At 36.6% G+C, this 21,898-nt stretch overlaps 4 protein-coding genes across 4 annotated transcripts; 3 read left to right on the top strand and 1 right to left on the bottom strand.

The window, feature by feature from the left end:
* Positions 1 to 5,320: 5,320 nt before the first annotated feature.
* P170DRAFT_362654 (uncharacterized protein) lies at positions 5,321 to 5,632 on the top strand (the record flags this gene model as incomplete). Its single annotated transcript, XM_024844534.1, has 1 exon — positions 5,321 to 5,632. A coding segment is annotated over one exon (312 nt), but the record flags the coding sequence as incomplete, so codon positions are not given.
* Positions 5,633 to 7,430: 1,798 nt separating this feature from the next.
* Positions 7,431 to 7,820, top strand: P170DRAFT_361705 (endochitinase 42; the record flags this gene model as incomplete). The annotated part of the gene is made up of 1 exon (XM_024844480.1): positions 7,431 to 7,820. A coding segment is annotated over one exon (390 nt), but the record flags the coding sequence as incomplete, so codon positions are not given.
* An 8,228-nt stretch (positions 7,821 to 16,048) lies between these two features.
* Positions 16,049 to 17,601, bottom strand: P170DRAFT_457029 (uncharacterized protein; the record flags this gene model as incomplete). Its single annotated transcript, XM_024851677.1, has 2 exons — positions 16,049 to 17,327; positions 17,598 to 17,601. 2 exons carry the CDS (start codon positions 17,599 to 17,601, stop codon positions 16,381 to 16,383), a joined length of 951 nt encoding a protein of 316 aa, XP_024701627.1. The 3' UTR covers positions 16,049 to 16,380.
* A 1,601-nt stretch (positions 17,602 to 19,202) lies between these two features.
* P170DRAFT_438155 (uncharacterized protein) lies at positions 19,203 to 19,512 on the top strand. Its single transcript, XM_024849524.1, has one exon. The coding sequence runs from the start codon at positions 19,333 to 19,335 to the stop codon at positions 19,486 to 19,488; it is 156 nt and encodes a 51-aa protein (XP_024701626.1). The 5' UTR covers positions 19,203 to 19,332; the 3' UTR covers positions 19,489 to 19,512.
* The last annotated feature ends 2,386 nt before the right edge of the window (positions 19,513 to 21,898 follow it).

Below are 21,898 nucleotides of genomic sequence, written 5' to 3'. Positions count from 1 at the left end.
GCTCCCTGGTAACTATAGTATACTAATAGTATTCTAAAGTAAACTTTTGGTGGAGTTTGGCATTTTCTTTTTGTATATTCGCAAGCTGGTTTTAAAGTATTTTAATATAGTATTAAAGGCTCTGAGACTCTGTGTGGTATAAGCTAAGTTACTTAATAAGGCACATGATTTGTAAACAGGGGTCTATTATCGGCCTATAGGCTGGTAACTTGGCAATCTATATATTTATTAATAAGAGCTATAATCAAGCGGGTCCGGGAAGGGCTATACCACCTTATAATACAAGATTCTGTTTATCGGGTTAGTTGTTTTCTTAGTATTATTAGGTGGAAATTACCGACCTAGTAAAATAATATATATGATTTCTGCTCCACAGGGTTTTAATCTTGCCTAGGGTTAAGCTACTATTCAAGGTTTAAAAATAATTGTTTTAACCTGTCTTTTCTGCGTTAGTAAAATAAAATATAACAGAGGACCAGGCTCAGAGGTTCTAGAAGCTAAAAAACAAAGCTTCTTTATTCGCCTGATCTATATAATAAATTTATATTACTTGTAAAGATTATAATTATAATAAGGAATTTCTCTGATCTTTTGCTCTCCTCTCTGGTACTAAATCTGATAATATAGATAACCTTGAAGTCTAACGCAGAATAAATAAAAAGATAGTTTATTTATTAAAGCCTTTATAATATACTGCTAATTATTATAATAGATAGTATTATACTGTGCAGTGGAAGAAGCTCAGCCACCGATAAATAATAAGAGCAGGGCTCAAGTGTTTACTGCCCTGGTATATATATGCTTGCGGCCGGCTGCTCCTGTGCTAATAGTTTATCTAGATCAAACTCATTCGGGTGATATAATCAGTAATAGGGACATCCGATACGGAACACGCACGGTCTACTATAGTATCTGAATTTCTTTATGATATTTTAAGAAGACTATAACCTGATTACACGAGTAAATAGTTACTCTCTCTGGTTAATACAACTCAGATGATCAAAAAAAGCCCCCCAGCAGTGTCTTCTGGTAATAACAAAGGATTAAGCCTGTTAGATACTACTAGTCAGACTAGTAATAATTATAATAATAGACAGGCCTTTAATACTAAACATGCTAGGGGGATTAATTTCTTTATATTAAAAATAGACTTTAATGTTTTAGAAGCCAATGTACTAAACTTAAGTAATTATATATTTTTAATCCTATATACTCCTTTTTATCCTGATACTTCTACAGTAGATATAGACTATATCCTTAGTCTAGTAGATATTAGAAGCGCACTTGGCCTAACGCAGCCAATTAAAGACTTGCTCTTTATCACCCAGTTATTTACAGTAGTAAGCCTTAACATCCCGGCCTTTCCTTAAATTGGCTCTAGTAGTGACTGGTTCCCCGACCAGAATATACTCTAGGATATAAAGCTAGAACTGCTGGATAGTGGTCTTTTAGATAATTATATATAATTTAGTGCCGATCTAGCTGATAGCGTGGATCTTGATTTTTAATAATTAATAACTAAAATTTTATACTTACTGGCTCTCCCCCTAGTTCTTTTCCTAGTTATTTTATTAGCCAGGTCGCCAGCGGCATAAGCGACGCCAGAAGCGCATGCTCAACAGTTAGATATTACTTCGGAACTCTCGGACGGGAATTTACATATCACCAGCCAAGTGTGTTTATTCACCCAGGCAGTGCAGAACACTGGACTAGCCCTTATGCGTGGCGATGATGTTTTGCTGGATTAGATTCTGCCCATAGATTATTTTTAATATACATAGGGGGTCTTTAGCGGCCAGTATCTCTGAGTAATATTAAAGGACCTTATATACCCTAGTAGAGTTATAAGTGAGCAGATAATTAACTATTTCTTATAAAAGCTTGTTTATTTATGTGAGATACTTAAAGTGTAAGTAGGTAGAGTATATAAGCTGGACACTTTAACTTATATCTACTGCTGCTGACCCCTGATTTTGATTAGAGAAGCTAAACACTAGTTACTAGTTAAGGTTTAACCCTCGGCTGGCAAGATTATTTACTACAGATGTTATATAAATAATAGACCGGTAAACCTGATTTAGGACTATAATTAGTGCGGTATTTACCGTGCAATTAGTAACTTTATTACTAAAATACTCTGGCAGCAACAGAATCTGGTTCTACCCTAGTAATATAATAAAAAATATATTATTATATCAGCCCTAGATTTAAACTGGCTTATCTAGATTATCTGTCTCCGAGCTGAGTAACAAGACTTATCCCGCCTGGTACTGCCATAGTATTAGTTAGAATTTACCTAAAAAATATTTTTAGACTGTAAAGCTGCTTAAACCACCGAGCAGATCCTTGATTTAACCTAGTAGTTTTAGCCACTGGGTGATAAGTAGCAGAAGCTCACTGAGTACTACTTAGAAATAAATATAAAAAATAAGTGTGGTAATAAGCTCTTAAAGCTTGTTATTAAGCTGGCCCAGTCCTAGTCTTATAAACATGGATTTAAAAATATTAGATTTTAGTAAACTGATAAATTATTTTATCTGGTAATTAGTATTGGTTCAGCAGATATTTTTATAATGGTTAAGGCTGTTTTCTGTGAATTATGATTATAATCCCAGTACTCTAATACTTATAAAAAGACCGGATATAGCATCTTTTGAGTACTGTAGATTTTTTCTAGAAAAAGTAATATCTCTATAATTAGATTAAGACTGGCCTAATAGAAGTTACACTAGCTTAAAAAGAACTTAAGTGACTTAGAAGAGAAGATTATTAGTTTAACCCTTGCCGGGAAGCCGGCCCCCAGCCGGGCAGAGATTTAACATGATCTAGATATATATAATAAAGGTATTTACTAGGATATTTTTGTGAATATTATTAATAATAAAGACTTTAATATCTTTTGCTTTATTCCTTGCTCTGTCTCCGGCCCTCCCCTTTGATATTATTGATTTAACCTAACAGTATATAAAGATATATTAATCCCTAAGAAGATAATCCTTAGAAGAATTTAGAGGGAATTAAGGCCTAACATTCTAATAGATATAGATAGAAATCTATTAAGTATTTTGCTTTATATAAGAGCCCCTGTGGATTATTATTTTTTAGAGGAGGCAAGCGATGAATCTATTATATAAAATAGTTTATTATTGTCTTTTGATATAAATCTGCTTAAGGAGCCCTGTTAATCTATTATATAATAGTCTAATTTTAAATCCTTCTTGTTTTAATAATATATATATTCTGCTTTTTTTCTGTATATTAATAGCAGACCTTTCATAAACTAATCTTTAATAGTATACTAGTTTTTATAGGACAGCCGCAGACTGTATGGTTGTTGTTAGACTCTAGATAGATATTAGGACAGCTCTTGTCTCCAGACTTGTATATAATAATTACATAATTCTTATTATCTGGTATAGTAGAAAAGCTATAATAAATAATTTTATAGTTGCTTCTGATGTTAATATATGATAAGTCCTAGTAAAGTATAGATTTGAAGATATTGTATTCAAACTGGAGGATGTTTTTTTTATTATTTTTAGTAGTGATCTTGATGGAGATACCAGTGTTATTAATAGTTGGTAACTATGAAGCTTGGTGATATACTGATTTTGGGTTGATAATATGGAGTGGTTTATTACTTTTTTGAATAGACTAGATATACAGGTCATTTTCCAAATTGTTAATTATAGAAATACTGCCTAATACATTAGAGGCTGAGATTGTTATTGCAAGAATAGATATCAGGATGCGTATAGAGACTGCTATGTTGCAGATAAGTAGAGATCAGAACTTTAGGAAATTGGCTTAAATATTAAGTGTAAAAGATAAATTTTAGAATAGAAAGCTTTTTCCTGCTGATATTTGGAGTAATATAAATATAAGCTCTTATATTTTAGCTAGATGGATTACTATTTTTATTCTAATATTTGAACAACCATGAACTTTATGATTTGCCATCTCTTTTATATTGTTCTGGCAGCGGTGCTAACTGCTCAGGCTGCGGATATTAAAATAGGATATAATATTCCAGACATAGTTTTACTGTCTAGTATTTTTAAGATTTAAGGCTATTATATTATATCGTAAGTTCAGATCTCTATATGTGCAGTATGCTGCTAATTTTTTATATCTGGTAGAATTACTGCTACTGGCCCTGGTATTTTTTTAACTGGGGTATATTCTTTTTGTAGCTGTGGAAAAAGCTAATATAATGTCAAGATATTTATTTAAAATTAATTTATATACCTGGCATGCTCTTTAGGCGGATAATAAATGAGTGCTATTTCTATAATAATGCCGCTAACTGTATCTAATATTTATTTATTTATTCTTTTTGTTATTAGGTTTTTAAATCCCTTAATTTCCTCGAAAGCCTCAGCTGTTTTTATGGTATTAGAGCTGATATGCTTGACTAAAGTTTCTGATAAACTAGCTCCGGAAATAGTATTTTTTATAAGTATTTTCTGTGCTATAAAAGCGCCTTCTTTACTAAATACTAAACTGTGGGGCTTAATATTTAAGGTTAAAGATGCTGGCTCTGTGGTAGATAGGGCTTGTGACTTTGCTGAGGCTATTATTATAAGCCGGTTAATAAGAGGAAACTCTAATATATATTCTGATTTTTATTACGAGGAGTCAAGCTAGTCAAAGGAGGAAAAAGATATTAAATTAGTATTTACAGCAGCTGCTCAAAATAACTGTAATATTATGTTTACTTTTATATTATGCTGCTATGTTTTTAAATTAATACTGGAGGGACAGCCTGTGTGTCCTAAAGATTATGATTGGATTATAGGCGGGATAAGAGTCAGCGGCTGTGGTTATTTCTTATTTATGGTATTATTATCTGATACTGAGAATCTTTTTACAGATATGTATTCTTCTTAGGACTGGAAGTAAATCAACTTCTATTTTTTCTATATATACTGAACTAATTTAATTTAGTAAAAACCACTACTGTGATATAAAGCTTAATATAAAATATAAGCTTAATATTTAATTATATGAAAGAGAGCAGAGGCGCCTGCTGCTTTTTTTTTTAATAAGATCTTAAATCCTATAAGTAATTGTTAGATAAACTAAGTGGAACTTAACCTATAATTAGACTGCTCTTATTGTTGATTTTAGCTCTGAGTATAAGAGGTATATATTATAATAGACCCTAGGATTAGTTCTTATTAGAATCTATATTATCTATCGATCTGATAAGATGTAGTAACTAAAAAAGCATTAAATAGTGAAGATATTTTCTTTAGCTGTTCCTGCAAGCTGGAAGAGGTCTGTTTATAATAAATCCTAATCTATTGCATCTAATCTTTATGTTAAAATGTTTCTTAATATAAAAAGGATTTTATTACTAGATAATATTCTAGCTGCTTTATTTGTTTGGATTCTTTTAGTAGGATATTTTGTATTTCCTGGTATATTTGCCTCTCTCCGAGTATTTGAATTGTTTAAGTCCAGTGCAGCCAAAAGTAATATTGGAGAGTTAATATTTTATACTATACAGAATATCTTGTTTTTAGCAGTTGCAGCTGTATGTTGTGCTGTGGGCCTCTGTGGTATAAGCTGGCTATATTATAAAAGAAGGGAAAACTACATATGGCTCGCTCGGAAACTCTTCTTATAAGTAACTTATTTATTCTATAAGAGGCATACTAATCTTACTAGACTGGTACTAATTAATTTAGTAATAGGGTTTTTTAACATATTTATTAATATATATACAGTATAAGCTAGACTATAATCTGTAACTACAATAGTAACTGCTTCTGTAACCGGTTTTTTTGCGCTGATGGCCAGTATACTGTTTCTAATTTATAATAACTGGCTATTTTCTAGGCTTGAAAAGGCCTTTAACAGGGATACTGAGAAGGAATAAATATATGTACTTTTCTGTTAATAGGCTTAGATATATCTGAGGTAATGCTATCTAGTTATATAGCTTTTGGTTATAATAGTGGTGAAGGTTCCTTATATACAGGAACCTTATTATGTATATTGTTTAGCTATCTCATTAGAAGTAATCTCTCTTGGCTTGGGGAAGTGTTGAGCCTATAATTCTATTAGTTTATTATTTTTTGACTCCTGTAAAATAATATACCAGCTGCTTATGTGAAGGAGGCTATAAGTTATTCAAGTTAAAAAAGAATATCTGCCTATTATACCTGAGAGTAATAACTAAAGATATATCTGTATTATATTCTATAGAGTACTCAAAAGCTCTTCAGAATAAGTGATTTTTCCGTTGACTGCGCTGCTAGTATTTAGATTTGGTAGTATTTAATTGTCGGTGGCAAATATTTTATTTCTTAGTAGCTATTTTGATGAGGTTTCTTAGAGCAGTATTAGATATAGAAGAATCTATTTTTAAATATTTATATCTAGTATAAGATTAGAGAGCTCTAAAATAAGTGGTCAAGGTGCTTATATTAAATAAAAGTAAAGTATCTTGTAGATCTGAGCGCTTATATTTATATATATATATGCATGACTTTTTATATATAGCTTTATATATCTATATCTCGCTTTTAGTCTATTTCTAAAGATTTATGGCCTATAATATAGATACTACTGTTGCTTAGTATACTTAGCTTAACCTATGCTACTGCTAGTTCTTTTTTATTTAATAAAAATGTCAGGTTTATCTCTGCTGCCTACTTTACTAACTGGGTATATGTCTTCCTTCCCTGTTTATATAAGCTAGTAGTAGTTAACAAGAACAGGCGATTTATGACCGTCACCATACACCCTAGGATATCCCTATTAATAACCTGACGCATATTTTCTATGCTTTTGCCAATATATGCCCTAATAGAGAGGTTTTTTTTGTAGATAAATGGTCTGATCTTTAAAAGCATTTTGGGGAAGACTCTTAGAATAAACCGAATTTTATTATAAGAGTATACGGATATATCAACTAAATTTATAAGCTTAAGAAAAGTAATCAGAACTTAAAGGTTCTTTTATTAATTGGTAGATAGATATACTCTAGTAATTTTGAAGGCCCTGTTAGTTTTCCTGTTAGATAGAAAAGATTTACAAAGTCTGTTGTGGGATTAATATAAAATCTTGGTTTTAATGGTCTTGATATTAACTAAAAGATAAATATTTTATTTTCTTTTTTTTTTAGTTGTTTCTAGCTGACAGCATGTAGTATCTTATTAATGATACTTAAGCACGGAATATGGTATCTTTTTTTTATGAGGTCCGATCTGTAAGTCTCTGAACCGGTGTGATATATAAAGACCTAATATTGAATCTAGGAGATCAAAAGCCAGAAAGACAGTAATAGATCTTATTTCTTAACAGTTGCCTCTCCAGCTGGACTATTTAAATATTCTATTTTTTATTTGACTATAATGGATTAATATCTTGATTACTAGAATCTAATGGGTTATAACTATGCTGGATTATAGGATTAATTCTCTGGTTATGCTGTAAGCTTATATCAGTTATCTGATCAGCCCTATAATATCTCTTTTAATACAGACGAAGTAGTGTCTGCCTATCTGGAGGCTGGAATTCCAGCTTATAAGATAATTTTAGGAATGCCACTTTACGGACGCGTGTTTGCTAGGACTGACGGGCCGGGTACTTGCTTCTTTTTTATTCCTGCCGGTTATTATGAATGTGGTATTTATGATTATAAGGATCTACCTTTGGATGGGGCTGAGGTTAAAGAAGATCTAAAATTAGAGGTAAGCTGGAGCTATAATCTTTCTCAGTGTATAATAGTAAGTTATGATATCCCAAACATTATTAAATTAAAGGTAGACTATATTCGCTCTAAAGGGCTGGGCGGTAGGGTTTTTTAGGAGACTAGCAGTGACTAATCTGGAATAAAAAGTTTAATTTTAACTGTGGGTTCTTCTGTTGTGATACCTGTCTATAAAAGCTAATTATTTTTAATGCAGCTTGTGGCTTCTTTTGGTGGTTTATATGCTTTATAGAAGTCCTAGAACTATATTAAATACCTAGATTCTAGTTATAAGAATATTCGAAATTAGCAAAATCTGATGGACATTTACTCAGGGTATTATTTCTCAGGTTTAAGTATCTATAGCTGCTTCCCTCTTTCAAGTTCTTTATTTAGGTGTAACAGTCAGGAAAGACATAACTCCTTATTTTATAAGAGTAAATATCTGTTTTTACTTGGCTAATAAGAGCCTGTTAAAGAGGTTTATATAGTTGGTTATAAGGTCTTTATATAGGTCTGATATTGGTTATGGTATGGTATCTCTAGTGAAATCAATAAGAATATTATATTATTATGAGATCTCCTAATCTTAGGAAAGAATCTCTATTAATTCCTGAAAATGATCTCTTATACTAACAAGATAATTTTGATCCATATTATATGTCTTGTTTTTGTTTTTCTTTGCTTGATTATCCGTCTATATATACGCTGTATTATTACTCGAGCTCTTTTTAGCATAGATGATTGTATGGCCTCTCTCTTTAACTTATATGATAATTTAACTTTTTGACCAGACTTCTGTATTTATGTATATGTATTATGTTATACCCTTAATAATGTTTATAAGGCTGACGAACCTCCGGCAGGCTTTAATAATTATATATTTAGTATTAGTGATTAGAGGTACATGTAATTGGACACTTTAATAATAATATAACTTGCTAATTTATCTAGCGCATGTTTCAGGAATAAGATATCATATTTAGGAACTAGCAGAAACAGAAATATAATTCTCTTTAAAGGTAAGATTTATATGGATAATATGGCTTGGCGATACTAAATTATAATCTTTTATAGCTAATGAATATTTCTCAACTTTTCTATATTATGCTTATAGCTATAGTTAAGCTTTCTGTTCTACTTTTCTACTATAATTATTTCTCGCTTTATGTTTTATCAAGATTTATAATTATCTTCGGTATTATCTTCACTTGTTGTGCAACTACAGGACTGTTTATTATTATTATTCTATTATATATATCTGGAATTCTTTGGACACATGCTTCCGGTCATTATATAAATACAACTGTTCTTCTATGGGTTACTGTAGCTATAAGCTCGGCCGCAGATATCTATGCTCTAGTCCTGCCTTTACCTTATTTTTAGTGCTTGAACATCCTGCTGCGTCAGAGACTTAAAGCTATAGTAATATTTAGTCTTAGAATTTTATAAGCTCCCCCCTGTGAGACTAGGGATATAACTAATATTAATTAGTGCGTGTATCTTAGGGTTTGTACAACTGGGGAAGACTGTAATATTTTTCACAGATGCTAATATTACATAGAATCTGTCTTAAATAACTATACTTGTGTATGTCCCCGCTTTTTATACTATATATATGATATTAATATGTATAAAGTATGCTTGAGATAACTAGTGGTATGCTAGGTATCTGTCTGTTATTATTTCTAGTATGGATTAAAGGTAAAAATCCTAAAAGAGTCGTGTTCTTTATCTTTCTGTTATTTTTCTGTTAATTATATTATGACACAGAGTAACCATGCTATGTAGACCACTAGCGGTAAAAGAAGGCAGAAATTAATACAGTGTATAGCGCAAAGAAGTAAATCGACTTGGAAGTAATAGATTATGCCGCATGCCTTTGCACCTGCTGTATAAAAAAAGAAATATTGAATATCTTTGCGGATGCATGGTTATCTTTCTTGGAAGAATCTGTAAGAATTAAAAGGTAAGATGTCGTATTCGTCTTAAATAAAATGTTCAATTTCTGAAGTCTAGATACACTGAAGGACCCCTTTTATACCTTCAATCTCGCTGGGGGCCTCATACATCAATGGGAGATCTCCGGCAAACCGCTGCGGATGACCTCACCTTGGAGGAACGATCCGGTATGCTTAGTAAAGATACCGGGATCTTCCACACACCCCCTCAAGATGACGGTCATCTTGAAGCCAAAGTGTTCTATCTAGGCGTTCCGTTTCTGCTGTAATCATTCAACACCCATTGCTTTAGCGTGTTGCTCAAATTTGAAGCGCGGGAGCGCCTTTGTCAATGTATCCGTATCCGCGATCATTCTGTCCGTAGTCAAATGCTGAAGTTCAATATCGCCGTGCTGAATCGCTTCGCGGATCCAGTGGGTTCGAATATGAATGTGTTTGCTTCGGGCATGCATCTGGGCGTTCTTCGCGAGTTTCAAAGCGGGTTCCGAGTCAGTGTAGATGATCATTGGCCTCACATAACTGAAGCCAATCGATTCAAGCATCTGAATAATCCAAATCGCTTCTCTGCCCGCTATACTGACCGCAGTGTATTCAGCTTCACAAGTCGATAAGCTCACTGTGGTCTACAGCTTCGAGGTCCAGGAGATGGGTCCGCCGGCCAGAATAAAGATAAAGCCAGTAGTAGTTCTCCGTGTATCGAGATCGCCAGCGAAATCCGCATCCACGTATCCTTCCACAGTTCCCAATTGTTCCACCACTTCTGCCTCTTTATCTTCAATTCGTGAGCGGAAAACAATGCCGTGATCAATCGTTAATCAGAAGAATCGGAGGAGGTAGATCAGGTCTCTCATATGCGAGTTATCGGGGTTCGAGGCGAATCGCATGAGTTGTCCGGTTTTAAATGAGGTATCGGGGCGAGTCTGTAGAGTAATGTACACACACAATTTATTGAACGCCCAGCGGCTGAACCGAAAGGGCAACTATCACTGAACTATTATACATGTCCAAATATATATGCCTTGTCTCCTCGAAGCCCATGCATAACTATACTCATTTTATGTCATATCAGCAGTCAGTATCATCGCGGTCCTTATAGGTTAGTAATTTAGTTGATAGACTAGCTTAAAGGCGCTTCTTCAAGTGTTTAATATCTTATTCTCAGCAATTAAAGCACATCTACCGTCTCTGGCACAAGATGATTGTTATAGGTTAGTTTAGGGAGGGTATCATTAGTATTAGCTAAAATAGTTAAATAGCTTCGAGTCAGCCTGTAACGATTACAAATTATATTAAAGCTTATACTGCTTTTAGATTCAGTAACCAGCCCTGATTATTAAAAGGGGATTTTCTGCCTAAAAAAAAGAATATGTTCCCTCAGTGGGTATAAGTATATTATAGCATTTCCGTCCGTTATGCGGTCCACTTCCGACATTAAAAGAGGAAGTACTTAACTATTTTACTTGCTTGTCCACAGGCACACTGGTCCGTCTGTAATATATTAATTTAATAAAGATATTTATTTAATCTTGCTATACTAGTTCAGAGTTAAGCTAGCATGCTTACTTTTTTCCATAATAACCGGTCATACAGCTGCCGGGTGTGTTTGCCTGGGAGTACTATATTTACTTATTTCGCATATCTTCTTATATTCTTTGGCAGGCCATTTCTGAGGACTGCTTAGGAATATATGATTTTTAGTATAATTAACTTTATCCTGGGGGCCTATTCTTGCGGGACAGCATCTTTTTATATTATAGCTCTAGCCTGCTCTTTGGCCAGACCTAGCAGTTTATTGTTTTTGTTAGTAGGGATCTAACAGATATTAATCTGGTTTCCATATCTCCGCAGTCTTCTTATTAATCTGTACAGTTAGCAGACAAATTCTTGGCCTGACTATTATTAGGGTTTTCTTAATATTAAAGCTACCGCTTTGTTGTTTGTAAGCAGTATAATCTTATAAGCTTTTAATCCTATTACTATATTTAATATATATATTATTACTGCTAGCTCCGCAGAGAATAGATTTTACTTTACTCTTATATTTAATATAATAGAAAAGGTCTTTAGTTTTAGTTTTTAATACTGAGGCAGCTGTTTCTCGGTTGCCACCCTAAATTTTACCACCGCGTTTTATACCGAACTACTAACCGCGATTTGTATTAATCTGCCTAGTTCAGTCTATGACTCCAGGATTACTTATATATCAGCCTGCACGCGTGCCTCCCATAGTAATAATATAAACAGATTAATAATTTTAAGTGTTTTCATCTTATTATTCTTCAGCGCGTCCGCTATATAATATAACAGTGAGCAATAGAACCTCCTAAATTTTTTAATCCGCGCTATATTCCTGCAGAGGGAATTAGTCTCTAGTAGAATATAGATATCTATTTATATTTTCACAGCCCGTCTCCAGAATCACAATTATATAGTAATAATGTGGGCCTCCGCCTCTGCTACACTAGTCACAACCATAAAAAATATTCCTATAATGGCCTGCGCTCCTACCCTTTAGACTCGGTTGATTAGCCTGATGGCCTTATCCTTGCACGCGTGCATCTAGACATTAGACGTGTAATCTACTACCGGGGCCACTGTTAATATAAAAAGCTGCCGCGCTATTACGGGGGTTAGACCTTAAAATTATTAAAGCTTTATTACTACCTCCAGGCCCTTAGACGCTGCCCTTATAATATATTTTTTATACTTAAGTCTCGTGTTTATCAGGACTTCCAGGATCTTAATATGGTTTTTAGGCTTAATAATTTATCTTTTAATAATAAAAGGATCCTGGTCTATTTTGTGCGCCTTAAAAATAAAATATATAATAGCTGTCTTATCTGCTTCAAAAGTCGCTCTGCTCTTCTTTTCCCAGTCAAGTACTTTATTAATAATTATTTTAATACCTTCCCGGTTACTCCATGTAATTAGCCCGGTTACCCATGCGGTAAAATTATCCATAAAAGTAATCACTCCGCCCTAGCTGTTAATCTGTCATTAAATAAGGTCTATATTAAAGAAAAGGAACAGAATCAGGGAAAAGAATAAGCTTTATAGCAGTCCGGCCTGTAACAGACTTTAGACCTTAGATAACTGTCTATTAATTTAGATATTTACTGTTTATTCCGAGTAGAACGCCTCAACCTATTAAAATAGGATCTCCAGTATACCTCGGGCTTTTATCCTCTAAATTAATTATTCTTTGCACACTCTGTTATAGGCTCCTTTAACATTAAAGCTGATCAGGCTTAACACCTATTAGCCGCGCTATGCTGTATAGATTTGTTTTTACAGGAGCACAAGTGCTTATTCCGCGGATTATTGCTTTCAGGCTCCAAAGTGGCTGGTCAGGAGCAACCTATAAGTCTCTACTATATATAAGATTCTTTCTGCAACTACTGATTCTAGTATCTTTTCTAGTATTACTAGGAGTAAGATCAGCCTCTATGCCTTAGCAATTATATAGTTCTCTTTATTTGGTTTTTTAAGCAGTATAATCTTCGCGTGTCTCCACTATCTTGGCAATATACCTTCTTCTAGCAAGGATTAGAATAAATCAAGGACCCTATGCTTAATTATAGACTATGTTATCTTCCAGATTATTACTAGTAGGCTATCTTCGCCAGGCGCCTTCCACAACTTTACTACTAACAGTTACCGCTCTACCTCTTCTATTATGATGGCGGGTATCTCTACCGGTGTTTTCTCAGATCTAGTTTCTTTATCAACAATATTTTCTGGCAGAGGCAGAAAGAATTTAGTTAATAATTCTTTTACTTACTCCGTATAATTAGTGGTTATACTTTTATCTACTCTTAGGAGCTACGGGACCTTCCTGAATACTGTATTCTCTCTTAATTTTAGGTATTTAGCAGCTTTCCAGATATTATTATTATCTGTAAAAAATTTATTCTAGTACTTTTTCTTCTGTTTTCGGATGGCGTCATAGTACTATTTTACTATACTTTAGGCCGTCTTTTTTAAATATAGTATTTTTTGCCTTACCTGTCACTCAGACCGGGTATAATTTCGCCAGTAAATGTATATTTAGCAGAATTATATAAGATCAGTTATTTACTATCTCCTCGCGTGTGGCAATAGTCTTACTTTTAATATTAAAGTATGTACTGCTTCTGAGACCGCAGATATTAGTTAATTAGTTTTCTACTGTATTATACCTTCTGACAGAGTAGTAGCTAGGGTGCTCGTGATTCTAGTATTAATCTTTTTTTATAGCGTGTTTTTCAGTAATAGCTGTTCCTGATACTTTAGGATTAGCCATAAGATATTAAATACAGTTTTAATAGTATAATAATCCGAGTTATAGTCTGTCTTATATATTATATACTTAATTACCAAGTCTGCCAGGTTTTCCGAGGCCAGGATAAGATTAATTATAGACTCGCAGTTCCTACTCTATCTTTTACCATGCCATGTCTTTGTGCCTTATTTAAGTAAACTGCTAAAAGAATATTTATTTATAAGATTAATAATTAGATCCGCTTTATCTTATCTTATTAGCAATATATCATCTCCTCCCCAGAGTTAGTCATGTCGGTTAAAATCCCCTATAATCATGAGCTCTACCACAGTGCCCGTGTCTTACTGTACTTTCGTGATTATCTTTCTTAAATAATTACATACATTGTCTAGTGCTGAGGCCTTCCCTCCCTCTATATAAACTAATACCATAAAGACCAGTTGCCCGGGAAACCAGATAACTGCTGCTGTCAGGTCCGGGGATTCTATTATTACTTATTCTGCCTTTATATCTTTATTAATCCAGAGTATACTTCGGATCGCCTATCTGTCTTTTTTTTAGATAGAAGGTACCATTTTTATCTATTTATAATGTCCTATCAGGGTAGTTAAGAGCCAGCCTTGAATTCTCCTTACTTAGAATTCCTAAATCACTAATACTACTGTGTTCTGGGTTTCTTCGTTATTTATTAAGTTCTTATACACTATATCCTGTTTCCTCATGTTCAGTTGAATTACTCGGAGAGTTTTATTTATAATATGATAGATAGAGCCTCTAACAATTTTTACTATATAATTTATAAGAGCCTCCGTATGGAATATACTTTAGAACTATTTAATTATAATTACTATAATAATAGCCTTCCGCGGCGCATTTTACACATCTCTGGATATTCTTACACTAGAATACTTTATAGCCAACCTCCTGATAATTATAGTATTATATCGGTTGTAATTAGTATTTAAAGACTCTGGTCACACCGGATTCCCCTCTGGCATAAAAGAACCTGTCGACCAGAAGTCTTTGCGCATCAGCACCTTTTATTAGGTAAACCACCATTAACTTATAGACCTTTGCACTCTCCTTTCTGCTAAGCCACACAATCTTAGTAATATTAGCTTTATTCTCCTCGCTGAAGGCTGCTGCGGCCTCTACCCGGATATTCCTATTTTTATGGAGTACTGCGGCCTTATTGATGCTATTAACTTTAATCAAATAAAGCTTATCACAGAGCACCCGGGCTCCCGCGCCGACCTTTGTTTTTACTACTTTTTTAACCAGCTAGTGTTCAGTTTTGTCGCGGTATATTATTCTAATCTAGTTTATATTTTTCAGATCTACTGTGACAGCGCGACAGCACCAGTATATATAGTTTTTTATTATCTGAATTTCTATCTTAACTGCCGCCTGTATTAGGCCTGCGGATATCCTCTCATATTTATCGTCTGTTATCCTTAAAGTGTCTATTGTGCAATATAATATATCGGTAAAGGCGGTCGGTGTTGTGTTTGACGTTGAGAGAGTCCATATGTTGCTCGGGTGACTGGTTAGAGGGGTGCGGGCGATATCTGCATAAAACAGGGACCTTGTGGGGTCTGAAGGACTGATTATAATGCGCAGGGATTAAATTTCGCGGAGGATCTTATCATGACTGTTTTGAGAGCATGCCTCAGATTATAGTATCGGGGGTCTATCTGTCAGGGTCTGCAGCTCGTGTCGAACTTCTGCGAGTGCGGCACTAAATTCTTCTTTAACTTTCTAAAGCTCTTCTTTATATAGTTTATCTTGCCGTCTGATCTCTTTCCTGAGTTTGATAAGCTCTTTAATAAGTATGGCGGCGTCCAGGTCCTTGCTTTCTGTTAAGGAGTTATTTGAAGTCACCGTATCATGCTGGGCTACTGGTTTGGCCCGGGTCTTCTTCTTCCACTGGAAGCGCTTGTTTCTCTGCTCGGTATTAATCTCTTAGTCTCGAGCATAGTAAGTCGGTGGTCTTAGGGTACGTTTCGGCCTCGCCAATCATACAGTCAAATTCGAAACCTCATTCACCCCTGCGAAAACGGAAGTTTATTCCCAAGCCCTAATGCCAAGAGCACTAATCACCAGCTATACCGTATTTGGATAGGACTGCAACTTACATATTTTTAGAAACTGATGCGAAACAGACCCAAACCAAAGCTACCCGGATGTTAATGTTCTGTATTGTACCATAATTACACTATCACTTTGATTGCCCCTCGTTGTCGTTCTCGGTCATCAGTCAAGAATCTCGCTCCACATCATGGCATATCGTTAGCCGACCAACGTGAGCTTGTATATAATCCACTGGAAACTATAATGATGATTATTGAGGGTTGTTTTTTTTCAACGTCGAGCGTAAGAATATGCTTGTAAATAGTTAACATTCCTCTAAAGCCCATACATTTTAACGAGGCAATGACACACGACAAACGCCTGGACTAATCTCGAACCAACCGCCCTGGCCATTCAACTCTCAAAATGTCAGTTTTCAGGTAATCCAAGAGCTTCCACAGGGTGGGCTTTCCTCCACGGCATCTCGCGCTCTCCAAATGTTGCGTCAAACCACTAAGAGTGGTAAAAGTACGGGAATGTACAGCACTTTCTTCCCATCCGTCGACAGTAAAAGCTAGGGGACATTTGAATGATCGACTCTCGTGTGCTGGTGAGGACATGTGATCCTGAAGCGCTTTCAATGATTTGAAGCCACGCGTAATTCCCTTTTCAGCACATAAGAAACAGTGTAGAGACGTTTGGAGCTCGGCCTGAGCCACTTGCAACTTGCCCGCTTGATCATTGGGGTGGGCAACTGCCATCCATTCATCACCGTCCAGCATGCTCGAATCAGACGGTGTTAAGATGGGGCTGCCTGACGATGTAGACGAGCTATCTTCGAGAGGATGTGCCGTTGAAGTCTCGAGAGACACGGTCTCACTAGTGATTACTCGATTGATATCATACTGGTGCAGCACGGAGTTGATGCTTTGCCGTGACCAGCCCGACGAACAGCGTCCACTTTCCAGGTGATGTATCAGAGCTGATGGGCAGTTGAACCTAACAGGGCAGCTCCTAGTCAGACAGGTGAGATTTGCGAGGGGCCTATGAGCTGGTGAGAGCTGATGTTGTTCCAGAGATCTTTGGTTCCTAAAGGTCCGATCACATGCCTCACATCGGTAGCTCGCCTCTGAGATGGGATGTATCTTGTCTGCCAGATGTTGGACCAGAGCAGTGTTATTGACAAAGTCTTTGTCGCACAGACAGCAGTGAAACTGTACAGCATGCGAATCCTTCTCATGACGCTTCAGCTGGGTATCGTTGTCAAAGTGGCGGTTGCACAGTTTGCAAAAAGCATGCCCAGTGCTTTTTTGATGGGCTTCGCGCGCTGCTTCTGTTCTGAAGAGTTTGTTGCAGACTAAGCAACTATTCAAGGCATGTCTTTGTACCGTAGAGGCTGTGGCAAGAGACATGCTGCAATGTACACAGCATGCTTTTCTTTTTGCTTGCAAACCTTTTTGTCGTGACCCGAGTAGCTGGAAGGGGTTCTTTTGGCAATTGGGGCAACAACAGAGATGAGCCACTGCCAGGTGATCAGAGACAGCAGCCACCTGCTTAAACCGCTTGTTGCAGAAGCGACACCCATAAGGTTTCAGTAAAGTACCCATGATGGTAGGCGAGAGCTCCAGAGAAGTGCTGTATACTGTAAAGTATTGTTGACTACCGACAGCAGCACGCTGGCCCTTTTGAGTCCCACTGGGCTGGTGTTGCAGTGCAACTGTTGCAGGGTGAAATGCCGTTGAACAGGTTGCGTGTCACATTCCCGGCACTGGATGTAAGACTAGGCCTTCCACTGCGCCAAAATATGCTACTTTGCATCTTCCCACCAATCAGTATCCAGGACAGCGTTCAAAAATATTCCGAATAGCCAAGGGCCAGGAGAAACGTATGTAGAAAGCATGCCACAATTACCAGCCTGGTCGTACGATCTGCCGGGTCCGGTCTCACGGCCTATTGCGGGAAACACACGCTGGCCCTTTTGAGTCCCACTGGGCTGGTGTTGCAGTGCAACTGTTGCAGGGTGAAATGCCGTTGAACAGGTTGCGTGTCACATTCCCGGCACTGGATGTAAGACTAGGCCTTCCACTGCGCCAAAATATACTACTTTGCATCTTCCCACCAATCAGTATCCAGGACAGCGTTCAAAAATATTCCGAATAGCCAAGGGCCAGGAGAAACGTATGTAGAAAGCATGCCACAATTACCAGCCTGGTCGTACGATCTGCCGGGTCCGGTCTCACGGCCTATTGCGGGAAACACACGCTGGCCCTTTTGAGTCCCACTGGGCTGGTGTTGCAGTGCAACTGTTGCAGGGTGAAATGCCGTTGAACAGGTTACGTGTCACATTCCCGGCACTGGATATAAGACTAGGCCTTCCACTGCGCCAAAATATACTACTTTGCATCTTCCCACCAATCAGTATCCAGGACGGCATTCAAAAATATTCCGAATAGCCAAGGGCCAGGAGAAACGTATGTAGAAAGCATGCCACAATTACCAGCCTGGTCGTACGATCTGCCGGGTCCGGTCTCACGGCCTATTGCCGGAAACAAATGAACGGATCGCCGCGTCCCTTGGAAGTTTCCAAACATTTTAGTATGTACAAACAAGTCAATATGTACAGGCGAGCTGCGCCAGACCCTCGAGGGCCATTCCAACTGGGTTTGGATCGGGACTGATATTGATGGACTGTCTTTACTCAAAAAGCAGTGGATTGTTTACAGAGGTAAAAGTAGATTATGGCTCCCCCCAAACTATCGCCCAATATATCTGGCGTTCAAAGCAGGCATTGTTGCCCTTGCCCATTCCTCTGGTAGGGTCCCTATTATTTCAGGATTTGACTGATTGCTGCATATTAAAATTACACCTTACTCGTCTATATTCAAATCTCTTTTCAAGAGGAGGGTGTGGGAAATTGGAAGAACTTATACCATGATCCCCTGATCACTGACTGTAAGACGGAACCTTCCAGTAGATTCCACCAACCTGTATTGCTCGTACCAACTTGCACATGATGTAATATAATGTTACGGGACGGATACTGCATATATTACAGCCCATGACATCATGATCTATTTTAGTCTCTTGGCATTAGGGTCTGGGAAGGAACTTTGTTTTCGTAGGGGTGAATGAGGTTTCGAATCTGAGTGTAATAATAAATTTTTGTGTTTATCGCGGTCGGGCGGTTCAGGGATTCATATCTCGGCCTGTCCCGACATTTTTTCCTAGCAACACAGCAAAACCACTCTCACCTCAGAATATCGCTCGTATTGAATTCAAGTTTTTGACGATACAGTCGGCGCTGGTCGGCTCCCCTCTTCATACAGCCTGTCAGAGTAATGTACACGGCCTCGCTCGACACGATCTTTAATAATGGCACGTTCGAATTTGTTGCCAAAGCAGACACAAAGGGCTCCAAGATCCTCTTTGGAAAGTGGGTTTTTGATATCAAGAAGGATAAAAATGGCATAATTCTCCGCTTTAAGGCCCGATAGGTTACTTGTGGGAATATATAATACTCCAGTGTTAACTTTAACTCTGTGTATACACTAGTAGTCTCTAATATAGCCATAAAGATGACTCTAACAGCTATCCTGATCTATAATCTTAAATAAGAGTAATTTAATATTATCACCATGTTTCTTTATTCTGAAATAGACCGGGAGAACATCTATATAATTTAACCGGTAGGATTTAAGCTTAAAGGCAAAAAGTTCTGTTATTTACGTAAAGTGATATATGGCCTACATCAAGCAGGCCATCTATAGAACAAAACAGTTAATCAGAAGTTGAAGTCTATAGGCTTTATCTCCTTAACTGAGGACCCCTGTTTTTATATACAGGTCAGAGATGGTAATATTAAGATTATTATCTCTTATGTTAATAATTTCATTATTGCCATAAAGAAAACTTCCGGAATTAATATATTCTATAATAATTTTTCTACCTCCTTTAAATGTAAGCATATAGGTGAACCCACCAGGTTTCTCGGAAGCTCTATCAATCGTGATAGAAAGAAAGGCACTATTACTATCTCCCAGAACTCGTTTATTGACATGATTCTCGATCGAGCGAACATGAATACATGCAGTGGGAATCCTATCCCGATGTCTCCCTCGTACCGGAAGGCTACGCTATCATCTACTCCTTCTGATGAAGTCTCTGGCAACGACTATCTCTCGAAAACAGAGTCATTGAACTGGCTGTTAACAAGAACACAGCCCAATATCACCTATTGCCTAATACATCTTCAACAGAAGGCAGCAAAGCCATCTATAATGACTACAAGGCATACAAATCCATATATAGATATGTCAACAGGAATTACTATAATCTTGCCTTAGGCCTTGTCCACACTGTTAGTCTGGAGGTTTATATAGATACAGTATATCAGGACTATAATAATAGCAAATCCTCTGAGGGATATGTTATTTTTTACGCAGGATCCCCGGTTTTGTGGGCCGCGAAGAAGCAGACTATTGTGGCTCCGTCTTTTATAATCGCCGAGTTAATTACTTTTAACCGCGCGGTAAAGGAGGCTTTATAGATTAAGAAATTAGCTATTACTTTATTAATATAGAAGGATTCGGAGGGTTCGGATAATATTTTAGTGCTAATTCCTATCTTAATAGATTCTGATAATACTGCAATAATTATCTAAAAATCTGGTTATGTTACTACCATAAAATAGCTTGATAATTGATACTTTTTCATGAAAGATCTTTATAATAAGAAGGCTATAATATTCTCTAGGGTTGATACAACCAAGAATCCTGCAGATGGCCTTACTAAACCTCTTAATCCCGTGAAATTTAAGGTATTTTGATCTTTTCTTTGCTTATAGCGCCGAGTATAGTATTTTTTGCTGTAAACGCCGTGCCATCGATAAAATTAATAAACTTTTGTTAAAATCTTCTAATTTTCACGGTAAACATAGTGAATAACTATATTATTCTTCCCCTATCTTTGTATTGTTCTATTCACTGCGAAAAATGCTTAAAATTACTTAAATTTAATCCCTTCTTCATCACCTTTATTATTTTGCTTTATTTTTTTCTCCTATACTACCTTAACCACTGCCTCGTTGGCCTGTTTAATTATATATAACCTGACTAAAACCCCTCCAGGGGCGTGGGCCTGTTTGGCCATATATATTATATATGGCTCCCCCCTGTGCAAAGACATCATCTTATTCTGCGTCTTTTGGCGATTGTTTTCCGCTTTTCCCGGCGTTTTTACTCCGTTTTTTGACGCTGTGGTTTCCTTTACTGGTGGCCCTAGACGAGGACTGGAACAGTCCTCGTCTAGGGCCACAGAATAAAGAATGGACACTCCATGGTCCCGGGATCAAATCGACCTGGATTATTCTATCCTGCCTTTGGCATGTTGCCCTGTTTCTTTACCTTTGGCTCGATCGTTCAGTTACTCGATTGCCTGTTCGATTTGCCTTTTGACGAGGCCTTTTCTCAGCGTCTCGATTCGATTGTCTGTTCCTCGATGGCCCCAGGTGCGCCGTGGCTCGTTCTAACGAGCTTTTGTTTGGAAATCACTTCATTACTCAATTACCTGTTTAATTATTAGCATGGGACCCAGGATTCTTCTTTTTAACAAGGCATTTTCACTGAACAACCCGTTTCCATCATTTTGTTACTCGATTCTTGCTTCCACTACTCGAAGATAGTGACTTCGAGTATTTTAACATGTTGTTATATCAATAACACGGGAGCAAAAGTGCTTAATCCACTATTGGTGGTTCGTTTGTTCTGTTACTCGATTTGTGGTCCCATTGCCCGTGAAGAGAGCGACCTCGCATCCTTTGCCATTCATTTATATAGCCCAGATAAAGCCGTGGAAAGTGTTTAATACATCATTCGGGGTTTGATCGTTCAGTTACACGATCATTTG

This window comes from Aspergillus steynii (assembly GCF_002849105.1).
Source record: "Aspergillus steynii IBT 23096 chromosome Unknown P170scaffold_6, whole genome shotgun sequence".
Classification (NCBI taxonomy): Eukaryota; Fungi; Ascomycota; class Eurotiomycetes; order Eurotiales; family Aspergillaceae; genus Aspergillus; species Aspergillus steynii.
This window is presented reverse-complemented; position numbering and strand designations above follow the sequence as displayed.